Source organism: Ochotona princeps, chromosome 5 (assembly GCF_030435755.1).
Source record: "Ochotona princeps isolate mOchPri1 chromosome 5, mOchPri1.hap1, whole genome shotgun sequence".
Classification (NCBI taxonomy): domain Eukaryota; kingdom Metazoa; phylum Chordata; class Mammalia; order Lagomorpha; family Ochotonidae; genus Ochotona; species Ochotona princeps.
This window is the reverse complement of record NC_080836.1, coordinates 47,663,971-47,684,765: the sequence shown is the minus strand read 5'-3', so window position 1 is coordinate 47,684,765 and position 20,795 is coordinate 47,663,971. Positions and strand designations below refer to the sequence as shown.

General features: G+C 37.2%; 1 protein-coding gene across 3 annotated transcripts in view; it reads right to left on the bottom strand.

The window, feature by feature from the left end:
• Positions 1–20,795, bottom strand: part of XIRP2 (xin actin binding repeat containing 2) — a 326,918-nt gene that overhangs the window by 104,824 nt on the left and 201,299 nt on the right. For all 3 annotated transcript variants that reach the window (XM_058664584.1, XM_058664581.1, XM_058664580.1), the window contains exon 3: positions 18,814–18,967. In XM_058664584.1, coding sequence (XP_058520567.1) covers positions 18,814–18,967 — 154 coding nt within the window. The remainder of the gene's footprint in view (positions 1–18,813; positions 18,968–20,795) is intronic.

The following is a 20,795-nucleotide window of genomic DNA, read 5'->3' as shown; positions in this document are numbered from 1 at the left end:
AAGCTTCTTTCAGGTCTCCTATGGGTGCAGGGGCCTAAAGACCTAAAACATCTTCTGCTGCTTTCACAGTACATAAGCAGGGAGCTGGTTTTGGAAGTGGAGCAGCTGAGACATGAACCATCACCTATATGGGATGCCAGTGCTGATATAGAGGATTAATCTGTTGAGCCATTTCACTCGCCCCTATTGGTTAACATTTAATATGATTTTTCTTTAACAACTAAACATTTCCAATGTTACTTAGGATTTCTGAATTGTTTATTATTAGCCAGTTGAAAGAAAAATAACTTTGGCAAAGTCCTATGGCTCCCAGGATGCAATCCAGATTGGTTAGTAGTAAATAAGCAAATACTAAACCCATCAACTCCTAAGTTCATAAAAGATTCTAGGGTCAGGAGGATTGTCAGTGGTTAAGATTCTCTCTGGAATGTTCTCACATCATATTGCAACCCATAGGTTATACTTTCAGCTCCCAAAGTAGTTTAATAGCTGGGTCCCTGCTACCTACAGGAAGGAAAGGATAGAATTCCTGATTTTGGCCTGACCCAGCCCTGACTGGGAGAGGCATTTGGGGTATGACTCAGTGATGGGAGGTCCTGGTCTCTCTTTCTCCCTCCCTCCCTCTCAAATATAAAACGAATGAATACTTCAAAAAAAAAAAAAAAGAGCATCTAGACTCTGTTCTTGAGATGCTGAAATGTTGTACAACATTTTGTATCAAAATACACATTTTATTTCCAGTTATGATCTTATTTTAACCTTTCCAAATTACTTTATTCACTAAATTTCAGCTTCAAAATACCTAAAAGAATTTCAAAGAAGTTGGAAATAAAATGAGATGCTTGTTTATAAAGTATTGTAGAATCAAATTATGAAAAGACCAGTTTCACTGCCCAAATCACTATATTTGAATGTGAAAGCTTTCATTCATACTGCTGTTATAAAGTTTAATTCTACTTTTATCAGCTTGCAATTCTGGTACACAAAGATATGTCAATACCAGTACTATGAAATTTTAATATTTTAACCTTACTTAATGAAAATGCTGCCTATGCTTTTGGACATTTTCCTCACTTTAAATATTGTTTGGCAAAGATAATATGTGAAAAAATGCTTTCTGTAAAATACAAAAATGACATGACAACCCTCAACGTGTCTTAGAAACTTTCTATGTCATACCAGCTACCTCTTTGAATGTACAATCTTATTCCATTCAATTCTACATAATACTTTGTTGTATCGGTAAGCCATAATTTATTCCATCATTCCCTTGTATGATAGGGCTGTAAATTGTTACCAGTTTTCCTAATAAAATGAATACCATAATAAATATCCTTCATCACTGATGATTATATTCTTGTACAAGATTGCTTAAGATAAAGGGGTAAAATTTCATGTGAACTGTTTGGTTGATTTTTTTTACTTTAATTATACTATTAAATTATTTATGCAAGGTATCACAATATTTTTGTGCCATTACCAACTATATATGAGAAGGGCTATTTCTTTATATGCTTATTTACCATTTTAGTTTTTCTTTAGTTTACATATTTCATTAGGGTTTAAATTTACTTGTATCTTCCTAAATAGATATTTCATATATATTTAGTATATTACTGGATTACTTGTCATATACACTACAAATATTTTATCCTATTTTATATTATTTTTAACATCAACCAGTATATTTTTAGTGCAAAATTTTATTGTATGGAATTGCTTACATTTTCTCATTTTGTCTTCCATATCTTGTTTCTTTTTCTGAAGTCTTCTCCCTCTCTGAAGTCATAATTATGGTATTTTTATTATTTCTTATAATTCTGAGTTTTAGGTTTTTATACTTTGATTTAAAAATCATTGGAAATAAATTTTTTGATGTAATGAAAGAAAGGAATGATGTTTCTTTCTACTGACTGTCTATGTCCGAGAACCAGCTCAATGACTAGTCTTAACTAATCAAACTTTACGGCTGTTATATTTTCCTTAGACCTATATGTAATTAAAAATCGCTTGACTAATAATTTGTCTTTTGCATTTCATAGTATTATAATTTGAGATTTTAATTCTAGCATCCTTTAAACCCCTTAGTTTGGGATCCTGAAGACCAAGTTTCAATGAACTATTCACTAGGATTACAGAAATCACAGTGTTTTTTTGTTTGTTTGTTTAAAGATTTGAAAGATTTACACAAGAGAGACAGAGAGAGAGATCACTTCCATCTGCTGGTTCACTCCCCAAATGGCCACAAATGAAGTTGGACCTGTCCAGCTAGGAGCCTAGTGCTCCTTCTGGGTCTCCCAGGTGGATTCAAGTGCTCTAGGACTTGGGCATTAGAGTAGCTGGGACTTGAATCATTGCCTATATGGGATGCTGGTGCTGTAGGTAGAGGATTAATGGGCTAAGACATGGCTCCAGCCCCTGAACTCAAAAGTTTTACACTGTTAAAACTTACTTTTCCTTACAGCAAAAGTATATATATCTATATCTATATTAAAAATAATATATAAAAAAGTTCCTAGGGTATTGTCTAGGACATACAAGGGCAGGAAATCTAATCCTCTCCTAGGGGAGTTACTTGGTTGGTGTTTAATTCTCTCAGCAATGTGTGGATAAGACATACAAACTTTTAGCAACTAGGTTTGCTTCTCAGGCCCTGGAATACACAAATTTTACTGAGGATTGGTTATATAAGAAGAGACTCTACATGACTGACCTTAGTTACTGCCTCCATCTCCCTTCTAGCTCCTCTCCTGGTAGCCTGTATCCCAACCCAATATTCCTCCAAGAGAACAAACTGATAATACATGGCCCAGGGCCTCACCCCTATGACAAATCAGCTTGTTGGCATAAAACATCTTGTCTGACCCAATGACCAAGGTATGCAAACATATCCTTACCAGGCTAGAGGGGCTTTGTGTTGGTTTCCCAGGAACTGGTCAATGACCAGTCTTTTCTTTGGAACTGCAGAGTTTGCACATCCCAAGCCTATTGGGTTAATCCTTTCACGTACAAACATATTATTGTTTTATGCAGGTTGTATTTGTTCTGTATTTGTATTCAACAAATTTATTGGCATCTATCTATCTATCTATCTATCTATCTATCTATCTATCTATCTATCTATCTATCACCTACCTATCTATTTTGTATTTTAGGCTATTCTTTGACATTATTTCCTTTATCTTAAGTACATTTTTAACAACTATGACTAATGAGAGATTTTTTTAAATGCTAACCCCCTCTCTTTTACTTATTTCAAAATGTGCTCACTTAATGCAGTTTTGCAAATCAGAATGTAGCTGGATATAAAATCTGAATGGAAAATCATTGCTTTCTATATTCAAGATGTAACTTCACTGTCTCATGGATTCTGACTATTGAACACTTGGTACCAACAGTTTAGCTGCCAGTTTTCAAATATAATTTTCATTTTCACTCACTTTATCCTTTTCTTCTGCAATTCTGTAGTAATCTATGGTTCTACTATAATTTGCATAGTGACAGAAACATTTTATTTATGATAATTTTTCATTGTGCTTCCTGAACCTGAGATTCAGATACCTCATAAGTTAAATAAAATTCTGAGTCATTATTTTCTTCAATATTTCCTTGCTCCCATTCTGTTACTATGAGATTTGGGTAAAATATACTTTAGAGTATTCACTGTTTCCTTTATGTTTCTAATTTCTTTTTCATATGTTTTATATTTATTGCTCTTTTTTATTTTGTACATTTTTGTTCAAATTTATTTCTTAGCTCATGAGTCTCTCCTCATTCATATACAATCAACTGTGTAACACCTTTATTCATGTTTCTTGAGTTAAAAATTCCTAAAATCACAGTAATCATAATACTATCATTAATATTTAATAAGTAACTACTATTAACTAAATTTCTTGGCAATCTACTCACTGAAATAGAGTGTTTTTAGAAATTTAATTCAATTTTGTTTTCCGTGAATTCACTGACTATTCCACTTTTTTTTTCTTTTTAATTCCACTTCCCTATCTGGGGTTTCTATTATTGTTATAATCAATTAACTCTTCAAAATTTTTGTTTTATTTGTACTTTTTCATAAAATCTACTTTGTTGAAGGACAGCAGGACTTGCATTCATATCAATTCTGTCCTGTACTCTTTTTTTCTTGCTTATATTTAATATTTTTATGCTGTTTAAGGTTTATTTTATTTTATTTATTTGAAAGGAAGAGTAAAAGACAGAGAGATCTTGTATCCTTTGGCTCACTCTCACAAGGGATGCGATGATCAGGGGTTGGCCAAAGCCAGAAGTCTAGAGTCCATCTGAATTGCTCCTGTGGGTGTCAGGGGCCCAAACACTTGCACCATGTTTGGTCGGTTTCTGAGGTTCATTAGCAGGGAGCTGAATCAGAAGTGTAGCATCGGGGATTTTCTTTTGTTCCAGCACTAAAGGCAACAGTTTAAACTGACATACTACAATGCAAGACTCCTTAGAAGCTTTTTCTCTGGCTTACATAAGATGGGAATATAACCCAAGAGCTTAAGCCATATTACTTTAAGATGCACTCTGTGATGGAGCATAGTCCTGAGATGCACCTGTGTAACACTGCACCCACCCCTATATGTGCCGACAATTCTATCTCTCATTTTTCCTTAAAATAAAATTCTATCTCTGATTTTTCCCTGTTTGTGGAGCAACATATTTAGAAATTAAAAAAAAAAGATGGGAATATACAGAAAGACTGATAATTACAGGAAACAAAAGTACAAAGTGAAAGGCAGTGCATTTCATGTTCAAATTCTGCAATTACAGAAAATACAATTGCATAAAATATATTTCATTATTTATCTGTAAGAAAATAGGATTTAATTCTCTATCAGAATGTGCATATGCCACTATCGTTCTGTAGTTTTGAAAAGATTTCTGACTCAAGCAAGTTTTCCCATTGCCGTGGGGTAGGCAGGTACTTCATGGTTAGAAGCCTGCAAGACACTCTCCCACCACCACCTAGGTGTTTCTCTCTGCCCACCTGTAACACTCACGCATCATTATCTGGAACCTGAGAGGGGGCGGTATAGCATTGTTGTGTAACCACTTCCTTGCAAGCTTCCAGAAAGGTCCATGTTAGGGAGGAACATGCTCTCTTGGTCTTGCGCTTCCATGGCTCTGGCACTCCAACTCTTGGCTTCCCCAGTTCCTGCTTGCCCTCTGGCTTTCTGAGGACAGACTCCTGGACAGGTAGTCCCTGCGCATTGCCCCTGTATGTCTGTATTCCTCACCCTCTGTTCACTGCTTGAGCAGGACAGTGAAGATGTTAATGCTAAGATGCTTTGTATTTCTAATTTGTGTACTTTCTAGACTTCCAGGAGAGGTGAGGCCTAACAGTAATGGAATGTGGGCAAGAAGCCAGGGAACGGTGAATGTTTGAAGCTTTGTACACCAGGGAAAAGTGAATCTCTGAAGCCCAGGATGTTTGCTGTATGACTCTTAGGATAACATATTGCTGGGGAAGCTGGGACATAGGTCTTCAGTCTAACGGACTTCAGTGTAATGACCATTTGTTCCTCTTGGGGTTTTGATTCAGACTGGATTGCCAGATGGACTTGTCATTTGCTAATTTCTAGTGGGCCCTGTTATCATCAAGCTTGGTTAATAAAGACTCCTTAATATACCCTAAAAAAAAAAATAGGATTTAGACACTTGTAATTAGAGGAAATCATTATGTGCTGTAATAAAAGTAAAAAAAAATCAGGAAGGGCCAAAATCAGGTGATCTATTAATGTAGTGCATAGAAAGAGACCATAGTGTTCATAGCAAAAAGTCAAAAAGTTTTCAACTTTTAATAAAGAAGATGTTTATTTAGACAATCAGAATACTCAACTGTATTCATTAAAATACATGGTCATTTAAACTTTCATTTCCTGTTTTTTAATCTGTCTAATTTTAAATATAATCTGGGTTATTAAAATACCTTTTATCTGTCTAATTTTAAATATAATCTGGGTTATTAAAATGCATTTATAATTGTCTGTCTATAGGCTAACTAAATGCAATGGGCTCTGTGTTTTGTCCCACAGGACAAGATGTAATCATCAGAGCTGGGAGGTGAAGATATTTAAACCATGAGTCATAAGTATTGTGAAGTGATGATATAAAATAGAAATTTTAGACATTTAGACATTTATGAAAAACAAATCACTCCAGGATAATTACATATCCTTTAATAAATAAAAAAGAATTTAGGATGTTGAATGTGTAAATATTAGACTAAGCAATCTATAGAATTAGCTTCCAAATTGTGTTTCACAAGATCTCACTTATTTATAATCATCTTTGAAAAAATGAACAACGAGCTTTTAGTCTTAGACAACCAAAAGCTATGTGCTATTCTCCAAAAAGTCTGAGATCCTCTGGCTAGGACTTTGTGTACCTTTGTAACTGAGTCCTGATATAATATTTCATCAGCTTGGAAACTGTAAATTAAGAATCACAATGGTGACATGCAAAATTTATTCATAGAAAATTATTTTAGCCTTCTTCCCATATTTATAGATGTATAAAAATAGTCAAAGATAGAAACAAGTAGCTCTTTGTAAATGCAACCTCACAAGGAGCAAGGTTCATGCTATTTTTATCAAGATATTCTTATAATGGATATAACTATGGATATTATGCATTTTAAAAGTTAAATGAAGCTACATTAAACAAAGATATGTTAAAAGTAAATTATTTATAATTAGTTTTGATTTTAAATGAAATCTTTCTGATATTAAGCATCTATAACAAAATGTGAAACAGGAAAAACTGATTTTTAAAAGATTATTTCAAATTTATTTGAAAAGCAGAAAGAGCAAGGCAGAGAGCGAGCTTATCACCTGCTGGCCTGCTCCCTAAATACCCAGAGTAGTAATGACAGGCCTGGCTCAAGCTAGCCAAAGCCAGGAGTGAGGCACTCCAACCAGACATGCCTGAAAGATGGGAAGCATCCAGATACTTGTGCATTATGGCTGCTGCCAGGGTGCAAGTATGAAGCGGGATGTGAAGGAGAGACAGAACTCAAACCCACATCCTTCCTGAACGCAACTATTCCAAGCAGCATCTTAGCTTGCTGTGCCACAATACTTTCCTTCTCTTGAAAACAGACACCTTCAATAAAAGCATTTGGCTTAACTCTATAAAACAGAAATACATTAAACACTGTAAATAGGAAAACTACTTTAAAAGTTAGCCTTAGGGTCAGATCTTGTGATACAGTGAGTTAAGCAGCTTCCTGAGTCATTCCTGTACTACACAGAATCTCTTCCTGTCTCCACTTCTAATCTTACTTCCTTTGAATACATGTGGAAGGCACAAATGATGGCTAAACTACTTGAATTCTTGTCATCCATGTGGGAGATCTGGATGGAGCTTCTGGCTACTGATTTTGCCTTGCTCGGCTTTAGCTATTGCAGTTACATGAGGAGTGAACCAGTTGATGGAAGAGCTCTCTCTTTGTACTGTCTCTGTCTCTCTCTAATTGCTCTCTGTCATCATATTTTCCAAACAGAAATTATATACATACATGTGTGTACAAATGTACATATATAAAAATAAGCAATATTGCTAATTAGAGAATACATATAGTGGTGTTTTGTCTACTTACTATATTTGAAATATCTAAAGTTTAGGACTGCCACATCTTCAATTTGTAAAAATTGTTATGAAAATGGAAATTTTAGTCAACTTCAAAAACACAAAAATGGAGTCTTCAGTTTTCATGCCAACTACTCTTCTTAACCTGATGGCTATGTCTAATTCAACTGCAATTTAAAATTTGGAATCTAGCACCCCATGGCTCCAGTTCTGTGTCTTGAAGAACGTTTGTTGAAATGTTCCAAATTCCTTGCTTTTAATGTTCCTTCATTTGTAGGATTCATGTGATTCCCCCTTCCATCGCCCCATATCACATTCCTACAGCTCTCCCTGGGCCAAATTTCTTTCTTCTTTGTACTCAACTTCCACTCATACTTTAGAAACACTTAAAGAAAGAAGGAAGGAGAAAGAAAGAAAGAAAGAAAGAAAGAAAGAAAGAAAGAAAGAAAGAAAGAAAGAAAGAAAGAAAGAAAGAAAGAAAGAAAGAAAGAAAGAAAGAAAGAAAGAGGAAGGAAACAAAGGAGAGGAGAGGAGAGGAGAGCAGAGCAGAAGAAAGAGTAAATATCCTGTGAAGCATATTTGGTTTCAAGGATAGAAGCCATTACTTTGGTTTCAAGGATAGAAGCCATTACTTCCGCATGTCTTCTTGTGCAATGTTCATATTCCCATGTTGCTATTTGTTTATGTTTCTGCCCCCTTTCTAAAAGCAGGAGCTACTTTTGAGCAGGGTTGGTGTCTTCATGTGTCTGTCTCTCATATTCAAAGAACTGTGCAGGTCCAGAGCATACATCTTGTAAATGTTTGCTGTGTTTATGAATGTTGATGGGATCCCCATTCTGAAAACAGCTCATCAGCAATGGGATTCTAGCTTCATCTTGACAGACTCATGGGACAACTTTTGCTTCTCCATTCGTATTTTCCCTTATTCCTCTTGTCTCCCTTCCCTATTTTTCCAACCTTTTAAAATCACTGATGTAGAGTGAATTTTTAAGCTGCATGCTAACTCACAGTAAGTGGATTTTTTTATTTTGAAACCGTGCCTTACAAGGGTTGCAGCAAGAGTGTTTGTCATCAGATCTTTCAAGCGGAGACATACAACACTTGTGAACCTCTAACATTGTCTTTTTGAGAACACTGAAGTCATATGATCCATGCTAATCTGGATAGACACATGGAGTCATAACCTCAATTTAAAATGTGAGGTTTTGCATTTCACCTCTGTGCCAACATTCTTATTTTCAACTAATGTGGTAACACAATTCCTATGTACCTTTTCCTGGAATAACCTGTTTCCACTTTGGCTCCCATTTGCGGGCCCTGGTTCTTCAGCCAGTTCTGGTATTTGACCTATACTCTACCGTAGTAGTGTTCTCCAGAGACCAGAAAGGAACAATTCCCCCCAATGCACAAGACACAAAATGAGAATCCGAGGGAAGGATAGTAGCACCACACACACTCTGCTTTGGTGGCAGAGTTAAGGAAAAAGAACTTCATTGCTCAATGACTGTACCCAAACAAGCAACATAGTCAATATAACCCTGGATCACCCAGAGGAAATCCTATTTAAATCCCACAGATATATTCATCACTTCAAATCTCGCAGATTCAAGTTATTTAGATATAATATTTAGTTTTTCTACTGAATTTCAAGAGGCCAAAATGAATGAATGATTTTAAAGAAGATATCTATATTTGTCCTTCTATTTGATGACATCATTTTTTAAAATTAAATATGACCATGTGCAAGCTCACAAGAGCTTATGGGATTTTGATTATTAATCAGGGAAATTTTCCAACATTCCAAGGTGCTGATTTATAGTTACCATGTGAACAACCGCATGAATAGACCTTTCATTACATGTTCCTCAGAATAGCCAACTCCCAGCTGTCCCTCCCCACTGGGCCCATGATTTAATTGTGGAATTTGTTTTGACTCACTGGCTATAATAGTGACTAAAAGGAGGATGTTGAAATCATTGAAAAAAAAATCACAGGTAAACCTTGCTTCAACAAAGAGAAAAAAATTACCAGGGGAAATAGATCAGAGATGGATACTGATAGTAAAACTGGGTTCTTTACTTTTCAAAGTCACCTCCAGAGGGTTTTTCTCAACTGTTGAACCCTTGACAATATTTTTTTCCCAATGAAATATCTCCTATGTCATTTATGATAATTAATATGATGGTCTTAGAGGGGGCTATTTGGGACCTGGGATACAATATGGGAATGTATGAAGCCAAGACTACTGTTGAGGATCTTGAGCTCAATATGGTGTATCCAATGTCCACATTCAATCCAGCGGCTATCCTGGAGCTGTTATGTGATGAGACATCCACATCAAGTGTAAGCTTCCAAGTGAAACTCTTTTTCTTATTAAGGAATGTGATGCTAAGATATCCTGCTCCTCCAATTCATGTAACTGTGTTTACTTTAGGTATTCAGTGGCGGGTATGCTTTCTGGTGCTAGAGGATTCATATTCCTAAGATTTTTAAGCTCTAGAAAAGACATGATGGAAAAATGCAAAGTCCCACATTAGACATTTCTGTGATAAAACTGTTGTTTTCAGTGCATCAAAATGGCAACACAAGAGGATTCCCACCCCCCCCCCCAAATTAATCATTAGAAAATACTGTAGATGCTTGGAGTGGTAAGATTGGCAGCAATTCAGAACTGTTGAACTAACTATTAAAATCACTTGAGTGGGACCCTCGGAGTTTTCCTCATATTGGGGATCCTGAGATGGTTGGGAGGCTGGGTGTGGCTTCTCCCTTTATCTTCCCTTTCCCCCCAAGATACAGGAAGAAAAAAAGAGAATGTGGAAACAAAGTTCTAATGCACTTTCCTCTAGCCCTTCATCCTTTTGCACCCTAATCAACTGTGTAAAAATCATCAAAAATAAAATTAAAAAAGAAAATACTGTAGGTGGAATAGCTCATTACTTCTTGAAAATGACTTTTTAATTTTAATTTATTATTTATAATCTAGGAATGAGCAGGATGGAGGGAGAGAGGTGAGTTGACATAGAGACAGGAAGATAGGGAGAGAGAGAAAGAGAGAGAGAGAGAGAGAGAAAAACACTCCCATTGGCTGACTTATTCCTCAAATGCCCACAGCAGCTGAGGATGGGCTAGGGTTTCGGTAAGCGAGAAGTGAGTATTCAGGAGTTCATTCCAATTCTTCCATGTGGCTTAAAGATACCCAGTCAAGTAAGCCTTCATCACTTCATTAGCAAGGAGCTGAAATCAGAATCAGAATCTGAGTAGCAAACCCAGGACATCCTATATGGGATGCAGGTGTTTTATTTGGTGTCTTAATCCCCAAGCTAAGTGTCTGCCTCACGTATATATTAAAGATAACTTTTCAAATAAAGGATATCTTAAAATTAATAAAATCTGTCACTTTCTGTAATAACAATGAGTGAGGTTCTTGAATGAATGCCATTTCCTAAAACTGTGCTGTATAATGTGATGTCTACTTACATGTATGCTAATTAAGATTTGATGAAATTGCTAATTAAATGGTCAGTTGTACTAGCTAGTTTTCAATTGCTTAATAGTCACAGTAGGTAGTGTTTATCATACTGGAAAGCACAGACACAGGACATTCCTTTCATCCTTAAAGCCAAAACTCCCACTGGATAGCATTATTCAAATATGTCTGATTCTAGGTGTAAAATAGACATGTGAATAGCAATCACTCAAATATATGACACATGCTAGAACATGCCAATAATAATTATACAAACACACATATGACATACAATTCACCATGCAGGCTATACTAGTAACTGGAAGGACCCTAACTCTTCAAGAATAGTAATTAAGAAAGAAATGTTCTTTCAGTTTTGTGAAATCTGGAAGAGGAAATGAACAGCTGCTCTAAGAATAAAGAATGTTTTTTTTTGGGGGGGGGGCGTGTGCAGGAAAGTCCCCAACACCACGGTGAAGAGTGACTAATCTTCGTGTCCCACCCAGCGAGGCATGAGCAAATCCATGCCAGCTCTTTCCTGTCAGATTCCAAGCTCTACTTTTTGTTGTTTGTCTATTTATTTTAGGTTTTTTTAGTTTGTATGTTTGTTTGTTTGCTATGAGGGGTTTTTGAAGCGATCCTGATGGTCATTGCAAGGGAGGGTGGGGATCCAGATGTGGAGCCAGGCTCGGACCAGAGAAAGCTCTCCTCCCTGGTCCCGAAGGACGTTTATTGTTCTTCTGTTTCTGCGGACCGCTCAGGGCTTCTGGTTGTCTTTCCGATGACGTTGGTTTCTGTACGGTAGTGTTTGGACTTCTTCCATCGCCTGCGGAAGCTCCGTTTGGGGGTGGGTGACCTCAGAGTACTCGGCCTCTGAGGGCATCCAATTCCCTATGGCCTCCTTGGGAGTTGGGATATAGTCCTTGTTGCTCGTATTAATAGTTTGTGGTGAAGGTCTGGGAATCTTCATGGTTGGGATCCAGGCTTCCTCCTTACCACCTGCTCCACCCTGGAGTGCCCCCCTGCTCCACGCACATGACCTCCTGTTAAGAGGTTGTCAGGATCACACCCGATTCCCCCCTCATGCATTGGTATAGTAGTTTTACTATTGTTTAGTGCCGCTTTGAATCTGTTGTCTATGAATTACCAGATTTGATCTTGATAGGCTATATTGTACTTTTTCCTCACTCTTTTTGTGGTCCTGAAAGGCTTCCCTGCACTCCCCTCCCATTACGGATTAACATAGCGTATTGAGGGTATAGTAGGTTTTACAGTTTTTCGATGTAGATCTTAAGTATTCTGACATTAATTGTTGGTTTATAGATTATATCGCATTATCTTATTGTATTGGATACAGGTTGTTAGAGATTGCAATAATATTACAATATACAGGTACTATCTTTCAGGTTGTCATCTTTTCATCTCAAATTAAGGCAAACATGTGGTATTTAACCTTTTGGGAAAAAAAAATGTTCTGCACCTTAATTGTTGACAAATGTCTTGTTAGAGTTATAAGCCAGTCTAGATTATCCTAAAATCTGCCAAGATCAGTAAAATTATACTTCAACACAACAAATGGCTAAATACTAAAATGAAATAGACACGAGACAGCTGAATGGTACCTTATAGCCATTTTAAGGTATATAGCAGCCGGTCCTGTATACAAACTAAAATTGAAATGTCAATGAGCAAATCATAGGTTGTGGTTAAGAACTTGTTTTTTGTTTTTTTTTTTTTAACATACTGGTTACGCAAAACCATGTCAATTCCATAATGTTACAAATTGCTGTTAATGTTATATTGGGACTCTTAATTGACTGGGATGATATTCTACCAGCTCTAACTTTGGACCAGAAATGGTCTCCCCAAGAAACTGTTCAACCCATCTGGACAATAAGTAGCTGGACTCTATGTTTGGTATATGTTTGCAAGGAAAGAATCTTGATTGAATTTGAACTGTAATACTGCACCAAGGCGGAGGAATCCACCAGGGGGGAGGGGCGTGGGGAGGGGTGGGGGAATTCCCAGAGCCTATGAAACTGTCACATAATGCATAATAATTAATAAAAAAAAAAGTGAAAAAAAAGAAAATTAAAAAAAGAATAAAGAATGATTTTTTCTCTAATGAAGCAGAATAAAAATAAAAATAGAGCTAGTTATTTCAAGGATTTATTAAAAAGCTGTGAGCAAGTAACTTTGTACATGTATTTTAGATGTTATTTTATAGGGAATGATTTAGAAGATTAAAATTCAGAGACTAGATGGCTCATTAAATCTTCACTAATATAAACTTGAGTGATACCTAATCATCTTTCATATTTGAATCATCCCTTTATTCACAATATTTCATGAAAAGTTGACTCAAAAACCTTACACATGTCAATGGAATACACGAAGGTAGCACACTCGTTATTCAATTTCAAATTACTGGTTTAAAAATATATAAATGAAATTTTGTAAATTGGGTTTTTGTACTACAATACAGCTTGAGTAACCCTTGTATGAAATGTTTTAGACAAAAATATGATATGGGTTTTGTTTTTTTTAAATTTCAGAATCTTCATAAACATAATGAGATATTTTGAGATATAATTGAAGTCCACACACATTTTTTTTCTTTCAAATATGCTTCAAACACTTGGCCCAAAAGTAATTTTACACAATAATTTTAGTGCACCTGCATTTTGAATGTGGCCTGTCACAAAAGATCAGGTGTGAAACTTTATACTTATGCCATCATATTAACTGAGAATAAATGTTTCAAACTTTTGTGAATTTCTATTTTCAGATTCTCAGATTAATGATACTCACCTGACACAATTAGTCAGAATCAGTAATATTGTTTGCATTACCTTTATCTCATTAATTATATCACCCGAAAGGTCAAATTATGGATATATCATGTTAGATGTTCACTCTTATGAGTCACAATGTTAAAATCTTTGGAACAACCAACCATTAGAGTCTACCACCAAAAAACATATGGCTGGGATGCACCAATATACTAATACACCATGCTACATTTGACATCAACACATAAGGGAGGGAAATGAAACAAACAAGGTTTGTGAGAGCAATTCAACAGCACCTAGGAACCAGGTACTGGAACTCTAGGCAAAGAAAGGAAGGAAGGAGGGCTGCTCCAGATGTGGGCAATGGTCTGGGCAATGGTCTATGTTACATTATACCTAGGCAATTGTTACACTGCTGGGAGAAAAACAGGTAATCACTGGTGGGCACTCAGGGCCTGGTTAATGTCAAATCTGTGTTAACCATACCAGTGTGCCAGCATGTCACCTAGCATTTTCTATTCTTTTTTTTAATCTAAAGATATGTTGGGGGGCTGCTGGGTCCATGAGTCCCTGGAGGGAGGGGGTCCGGTGGGGTTCGAGTTGAATTGCCTGGCCAAGGTCCTTAGGCCCACCTGCATAGTGGGTGCTGAGTCCGTGAGCCCCAGGGGGTAGGAATCTTGGGGGGAGTGGGTCGTCTGGCCTACGTTTATAGGCCCACCTGTGCAGCTTGTTTTGGGTTCCCCTTCAGGGATGGATCCAGCAGCCCGTGATGCCAGTGGCGCTAGGTGAAGCCCACTGGCCACCCAGCAGCATGCTCATGTGGGCTTGGTGTGAGCGGTTGCAGGGCGTCTGGAGGATGGCACAGGTGGAAGCGTGCAGGGACATAAAGGCTCATGTCCCAGATTGGTGGTCTGACCATAGAGTGCTTATGTCAGAACTGGGCCTCCTCAGTGGAAAAGATAGAGTAGTGGACTGCAGGCCCAGATGTAAATAGAGGGCATTGCAGCACTTCGGGGCCTGCAGAAGACATCTAGTACTATAGCAGAGGAAGAAGTGCAGAACAAATTGAACAACTACCCCAACCAAGTGATGACAGGAAATATCTGGGCAAATAGAGACTATGTGAGCCAATGGATAGTGGAGTTCCTCATCCTTGGATCAGTGAGGTTGACAGCATTTCAGAATTATTGAAACCACTTAGGCAGAAACTTTGAAGCATGCTTTACATCGGGGACCCTGGATTGATATTGGTGGGCATTCCCCATCCCTGGGTGCTGCAGCAGTTGGGAGACTGGGTATGGCTTCTCCCCTTATCTCCTGCCTTTCCAAGAAGAAAAAGAAAAAGAAAATTTGGAAACAACGATCTCACCCACTTTTCTCTAATCCTTGATCCTTCCCACTCTGATCAATTATGTAAACAAAAGATATTAGGTAGTTAACACTTTAGTGATATTTTGTAAATGTAATTTTAAAAATTTACTTTATGAAAGATCTCTAAGCAAATACTGCCTCAAGTAGGAAACTCGTGTGACTAGTAAAAAGGTTCAGCTAGTAAATGAGGTCATCATGTCACTCAGATAATTGCATGAACTCTGAAATCCTTTAGTTATTACATTTTATTCAGGTTTGTGTGTTTATATTGGAAAAAAATAAATCTTTGAAGTAGAAGAGCAATGGCAAAAATATTTTTTTGCTTGTGTAGGTATCTTGGATAAAGTCTAAGCTAATTCAGAGATTAAAATAATTTATAATTGTACCATCAGAGAGAGAAATAAACATTGTGCAAGATAAACAATCCCTAAAGTGAAAAAAATACTTTATGTTAAAAGTAAGAACTGGAGTTTTTATGCAATATGAAAATAAAAACAAATTAGCTGCTATGATCATCTTCAGTGCAATTTTCTCACTCTGTGTCCTTAACTGTAGTCTGAAGTCATTATTTAAAAAAAATATTTATTTGAAGGCAAGAATAACAAAGAGAATGGAAGAAACAAAGAGGAGAGGAGAAAAGAGAGCAGGGAAGGGCAGAAGAAGGAAGGGGATGGATCTTTCATCCTCAAACAGCCACAGTGGCTGAGTCTGGGCCAGGCCAAACCCTGGAACCAAGATCCAGGAGTCAGGAGCCATGAGTTTCTTCTTGGTGTGCTGGGTGGGTACAGGGTCCCAAGCATTTGGGCTATTTTCTGTTGCTTTCCCAGGTACATTATCAGGAAACTGGATCAAAAGTGGAAAAGCCAGGTCTCAAACTGGGTGCAACCCTTACTCATTGCACTAAAACACCTGCCCAAATGTCATTCTTAAATGTAAACCCTACTGAAGGCATGGTGGCCTAACAGTCTAGTCATCTGCCTATAGCATGGGCATAGCATATGGGTGCTTTGAATCACAGCAGCTCTAAACTCCATCCGCCTCTCTGCTTGTGACCTGAGAAAGCAGTAGAAGATGGCTGAAATCATTGGACCCTGGACTCATGTGGGAAACCTGGACGAAGCTCCTGGCTCCTGGCTTTGGATCAGTTTAGTTCAGCTGTGGCCATTGCAGCCATTGTGAACCTGTGAGTGGAAGAACTTTCTCTCTCCTTCTCTCTCTGTAAATCTGCCTTTCAAATAAACACAAATAAAACTTTAAAAGCAAATTTAAATCCTACCATGATATTATATAGTTGTTATCCCTGAGAACATAATTTTTAAGCCCATAAAATAAAACCTTTTATATATGGAAACCATAAAAAACCAAATATGAGCAGTGTGGTAAGTGGAGAGAATTATATCACATATCTTTGATCAGTTTTCCAACCTCACTTTGAAGTTCAGGTGCTAGCATCTACATAGCCAACTATCACCAAAACATAATTAATTCCCTAAAGCTTCCATAGTTTGGTTTCTGCTAATCTAATTTTGCATTCAGCCCAATGTATATAAAGTTAAATCAAAGACCAGAATTATGTGGGGTGAATTCTTTCAGACTGATACTAACCAATCAGGACATCAAGTAGGCACACAAAGATGAATCAAAAATGAAAAATGGCAATGGGGATTCCAATTTGCATATATTTAGAAATCCATGCCCCATCTATCATTAGCAAATTTGTCTTAGTCTCCCCTTACTTACCTTGCTCCATCTTTCATAATTATAGCAAACAGAATCAGCATGACTGACTTGTGAGTGAATCACCCCAAGGACCAGTCTGTGCTGTCACAGAATGACAGAATTCTTCCAGCGTCTGAAATGTTAGTGCACACACCAGTCATGTGAAGATCTTGTTTAAATACAGATTCAGACTCAGTCAATCACTGGTGTGGCTCGGTCTGACTTGGTCAGTCACTGGTGTGGCTCAGTCTGACTGTTGTGTCTTTCGCTCTGACTGCGGGCACTGGTGTGGTTCCTAAGACCTTGCACTTCTAGAAGCACCCAGGTAACTTCGAGGTTCTGAGTCACAGACAATACTTTGAACAGCCAAGTTTTAAAGCAGAACATCATTTGTCTTCCCAAGTAGTGAACTTGAATATTCCATGTGTTATTCCCCATTGTTCATGCTAACTGGCAACTTGATTGTTTGCCATATGTGTTCTAAGTGATATCCTAAAAGTTGTACTTATTTTGATCTTCCACAAGCATTAAAAATAAAGAATTATTTTTTAAAATGAAAAACAATTTAGAATGGGCCTATCAAAGTGAAAAATGAATCTATATTTTCTAATAAATTATTTATGATTTGAATTTCTGTCATTGCTGAAAATTATATTAATAATGCAATTTCAAGCATATGAGCTATTAACTTTAATGACATTTATAAAACATTAATCACACTTATGATGTTTTGCCCTAAAATATGATATTGTCATATCACTTTTTATTCTAAATTCATTAAACACATTCAACTTAAATGCCTGAAGAAATGCATAGCACATCTTTATTTAGAATTTTTTTTCTCTGACAATTACTTAGATTTTAAGCTTTCATAACAAACAGAAAGCCCAATATATTTTTCTTTTTTTTTTCTTGCCACAAAAGGAAAGGTCAGATGATGGTGAAATACAATGTTTCAAAAGTGTAATATTGAGGGCCCGGCGGCGTGGCCTAGCGGCTAAAGTCCTCGCCTTGAAAGCCCCGGGATCCCATATGGGCGCCGGTTCTAATCCTGGCAGCTCCACTTCCCATCCAGCTCCCTGCTTGTGGCCTGGGAAAGCAGTGGAGGACGGCCCAATGCATTGGGACACTGCACCCGCGTGGGAGACCCGAAAGAGGTTCCAGGTTCCCGGCACCGGATCGGCGCGCACTGGCCTGTTGAGGCTCACTTGGGGAGTGAAACATCGGATGGAAGATCTTCCTCTCTGTCTCTCCTCCTCTCTGTATATCTGGCTGTAATAAAATGAATAAATCTTTAAAAAAAAGTGTAATATTGAGAATGGCTGTTGTATCAGTTTATAGTCAAATAGAATATATTAGTTTTTAACTTCTCAAATAGAATGTAGAAGCACTTTAACATTTGTTCTATTTTCCCTGAGTTAGTTCCTAAGCTCTATGTTGTTATAATACTCTTTTCTAATTTTTTAAAAAGAGAATATGTACTGACTTGAATATGTGAGAGAGAGACAAAAAGGTCCTATCTTCTCGTTCACTCCCAAGAGCCCGCCAATACCCAGGGCTGTGAAGGGGCAGGGCAGAGATGGAGGAGGTCATTACAGGTCTTCCCTACCGTGGCAGGAATGGCGTTACCTGAAGCCTCACTTCTGATTCTTCAGGCTTGCATGAGCAGAAGGCAAAATGAGGAGACAGCGGAAAATCACACTCTCTGATATGGTGTGTGATCATACGCATTTCTAGGCTGAAGACTTCACCCTTATACATTTTTGAACAAACCCTCACATATTTTATTTATTGATCCTTCATGTTGTACAAGGCATGATCTCAAGAAATCATATCAAATGTCATGCTAACCTTGCAAGAAGTGGCTGTGACCTCTTCCAGGGGACATCTTGTCAGAAGGCGCTTCCTCACCTTCCTTGTCTGAATTTTTCACCAAGTCATCCAGCTGGCTCCTGGACTGACTCTTACATGTTGGTGAACACAAACTCCTCTCCATTTCCACTTCCTGTGAGAAAACATTAAAGGGATGTGCTTTAAAAGCTATCAGTGGGAAACAGATGTGGTTTTCAGAGGGTTTAGAAGTCTGGAGTGAAAGAGGGAGCCAGTTTCCATTAGGAGAGATGTTTTCTGGGATGCAGCTGGTAAAATGTTGATAACTTTGTCAATAGCGGCAAGTACAAATCTGATACTTAGTTTACTTTTCTGACACTGCTTCGACTTCTGAATTAGCTTTTCTTTCATGTGTTTTTTTATCCTCTCATAAAAGAAAGTGGAAACAAGGGTCACAATGTACTGTAACATATGTTAATAGATGCAACTTCCTAGGCCTGAGAAATGTCAATGATAGACTCAAAAATAGCACATGCTAAGGACACAAAGACATGAGATTTTTTAAAGTCACGCTAACCCCATAATGACAATCTTAGGAATTACAGAGCTCCAAAGTTACAAATGCATTCAGCCACCATAGAGTGAGTACAGTTCGTGAATTCATAAAGATTATGACATTACTTCTTTGAGATGGCAATCAAAAGAGACAATATAAAAAAGTTTCAAACAAAAAATTATAAAGTGTATTTGAATTTTAGAGATCTGCTTATCCTCATTTTATAACTTGAGAAATACAATCAAATAAAACAAACCAATTCAATCAGTTAAAGATTTTGAATAAAAGTTGTGAAAAGTAAGAAAATGAGTCAGGACAGAATAAGAAATTATATATATATATGTATATATACATACATATATACACACACATATATAATATATATTTTTAAAGATTTATTTATTTGTATTGGAAAGGAAGACTTACTAAGAAAAACAGAAACAGAGACAGAAAGACCTTCCATCTGACGGTTCACTCCCCACGTGGCCATAAGAGCCAGAACTGAGCCAATCCGAAGCCAGTAGCCAGGAGCTTCTTCCAGGTCTCCCATGTGGGTGAAGAGACCCAAGGCTTTGGGCCATCCTCTGCTGCTTTCCCAGGCCACAAGCAGAGAGCTGGATGGGAAGTGGAGCCGCTGTGACACAAACCAGTGACCCTATGAGATCCTGGTGCATTCAAGGTGAGGATTTTAACTATTAGGCTATTTTGCTGGGATATATATATTTAAAATCAAGTATTATGCTGAAAATATTTTTATAGATACTCATGTATTTTAGATTTTTTTGTCAGCTTTTTTGTGTGTGTGCAGAGGGCTGTATTTTATAAACAATAGAAATAAACTGATGTAAGTCCAATCTTAGTGACAGCTAAGTGCTTACAACACTTCTCAGTTTCTATACTTATGTTGGAAAGGCAGTCCTCCTGGAAAGATAACCTTACAGTATGTTTTAGGATCTATCTATCTATCTATCTATCTATCTATCTATCTATCTATCTAATAAGCATTCATTATGTGTATGTGTGTATATATCTATATAGTGTGTATCAGTATCTATTTATCCAAATATTTCTCTGATACCATTGGTATCAGCGTAGTCATTTCATCCTTTTTTCAATGTTATCAGTTGGTTTCAATTATTTTTATCAATTAATTGAGAGAGGGCCACAGAGAGAAATATTTTCCATCCACTGGCTTTCTCCCCATATGCCCTCAATAGCCTTGGGTTAAATTGGCCAAAGCCAGGAATTATCAGCCAGGAGCTCATCTTGTTCCCCCACATGAGTGACAGACACCTAGGAACATGTGTTTTCCTCTATTGCCTCCCAGAGGATGTATCAATAGGAAGGTGAATTCAATGCACAGGTGAGACTCAAGTACAGCTACTCCAAAATGGAATGTGGGTATTTTATGTGGTATTTTAGCCCACTATGTCACAGTATCTGCCCC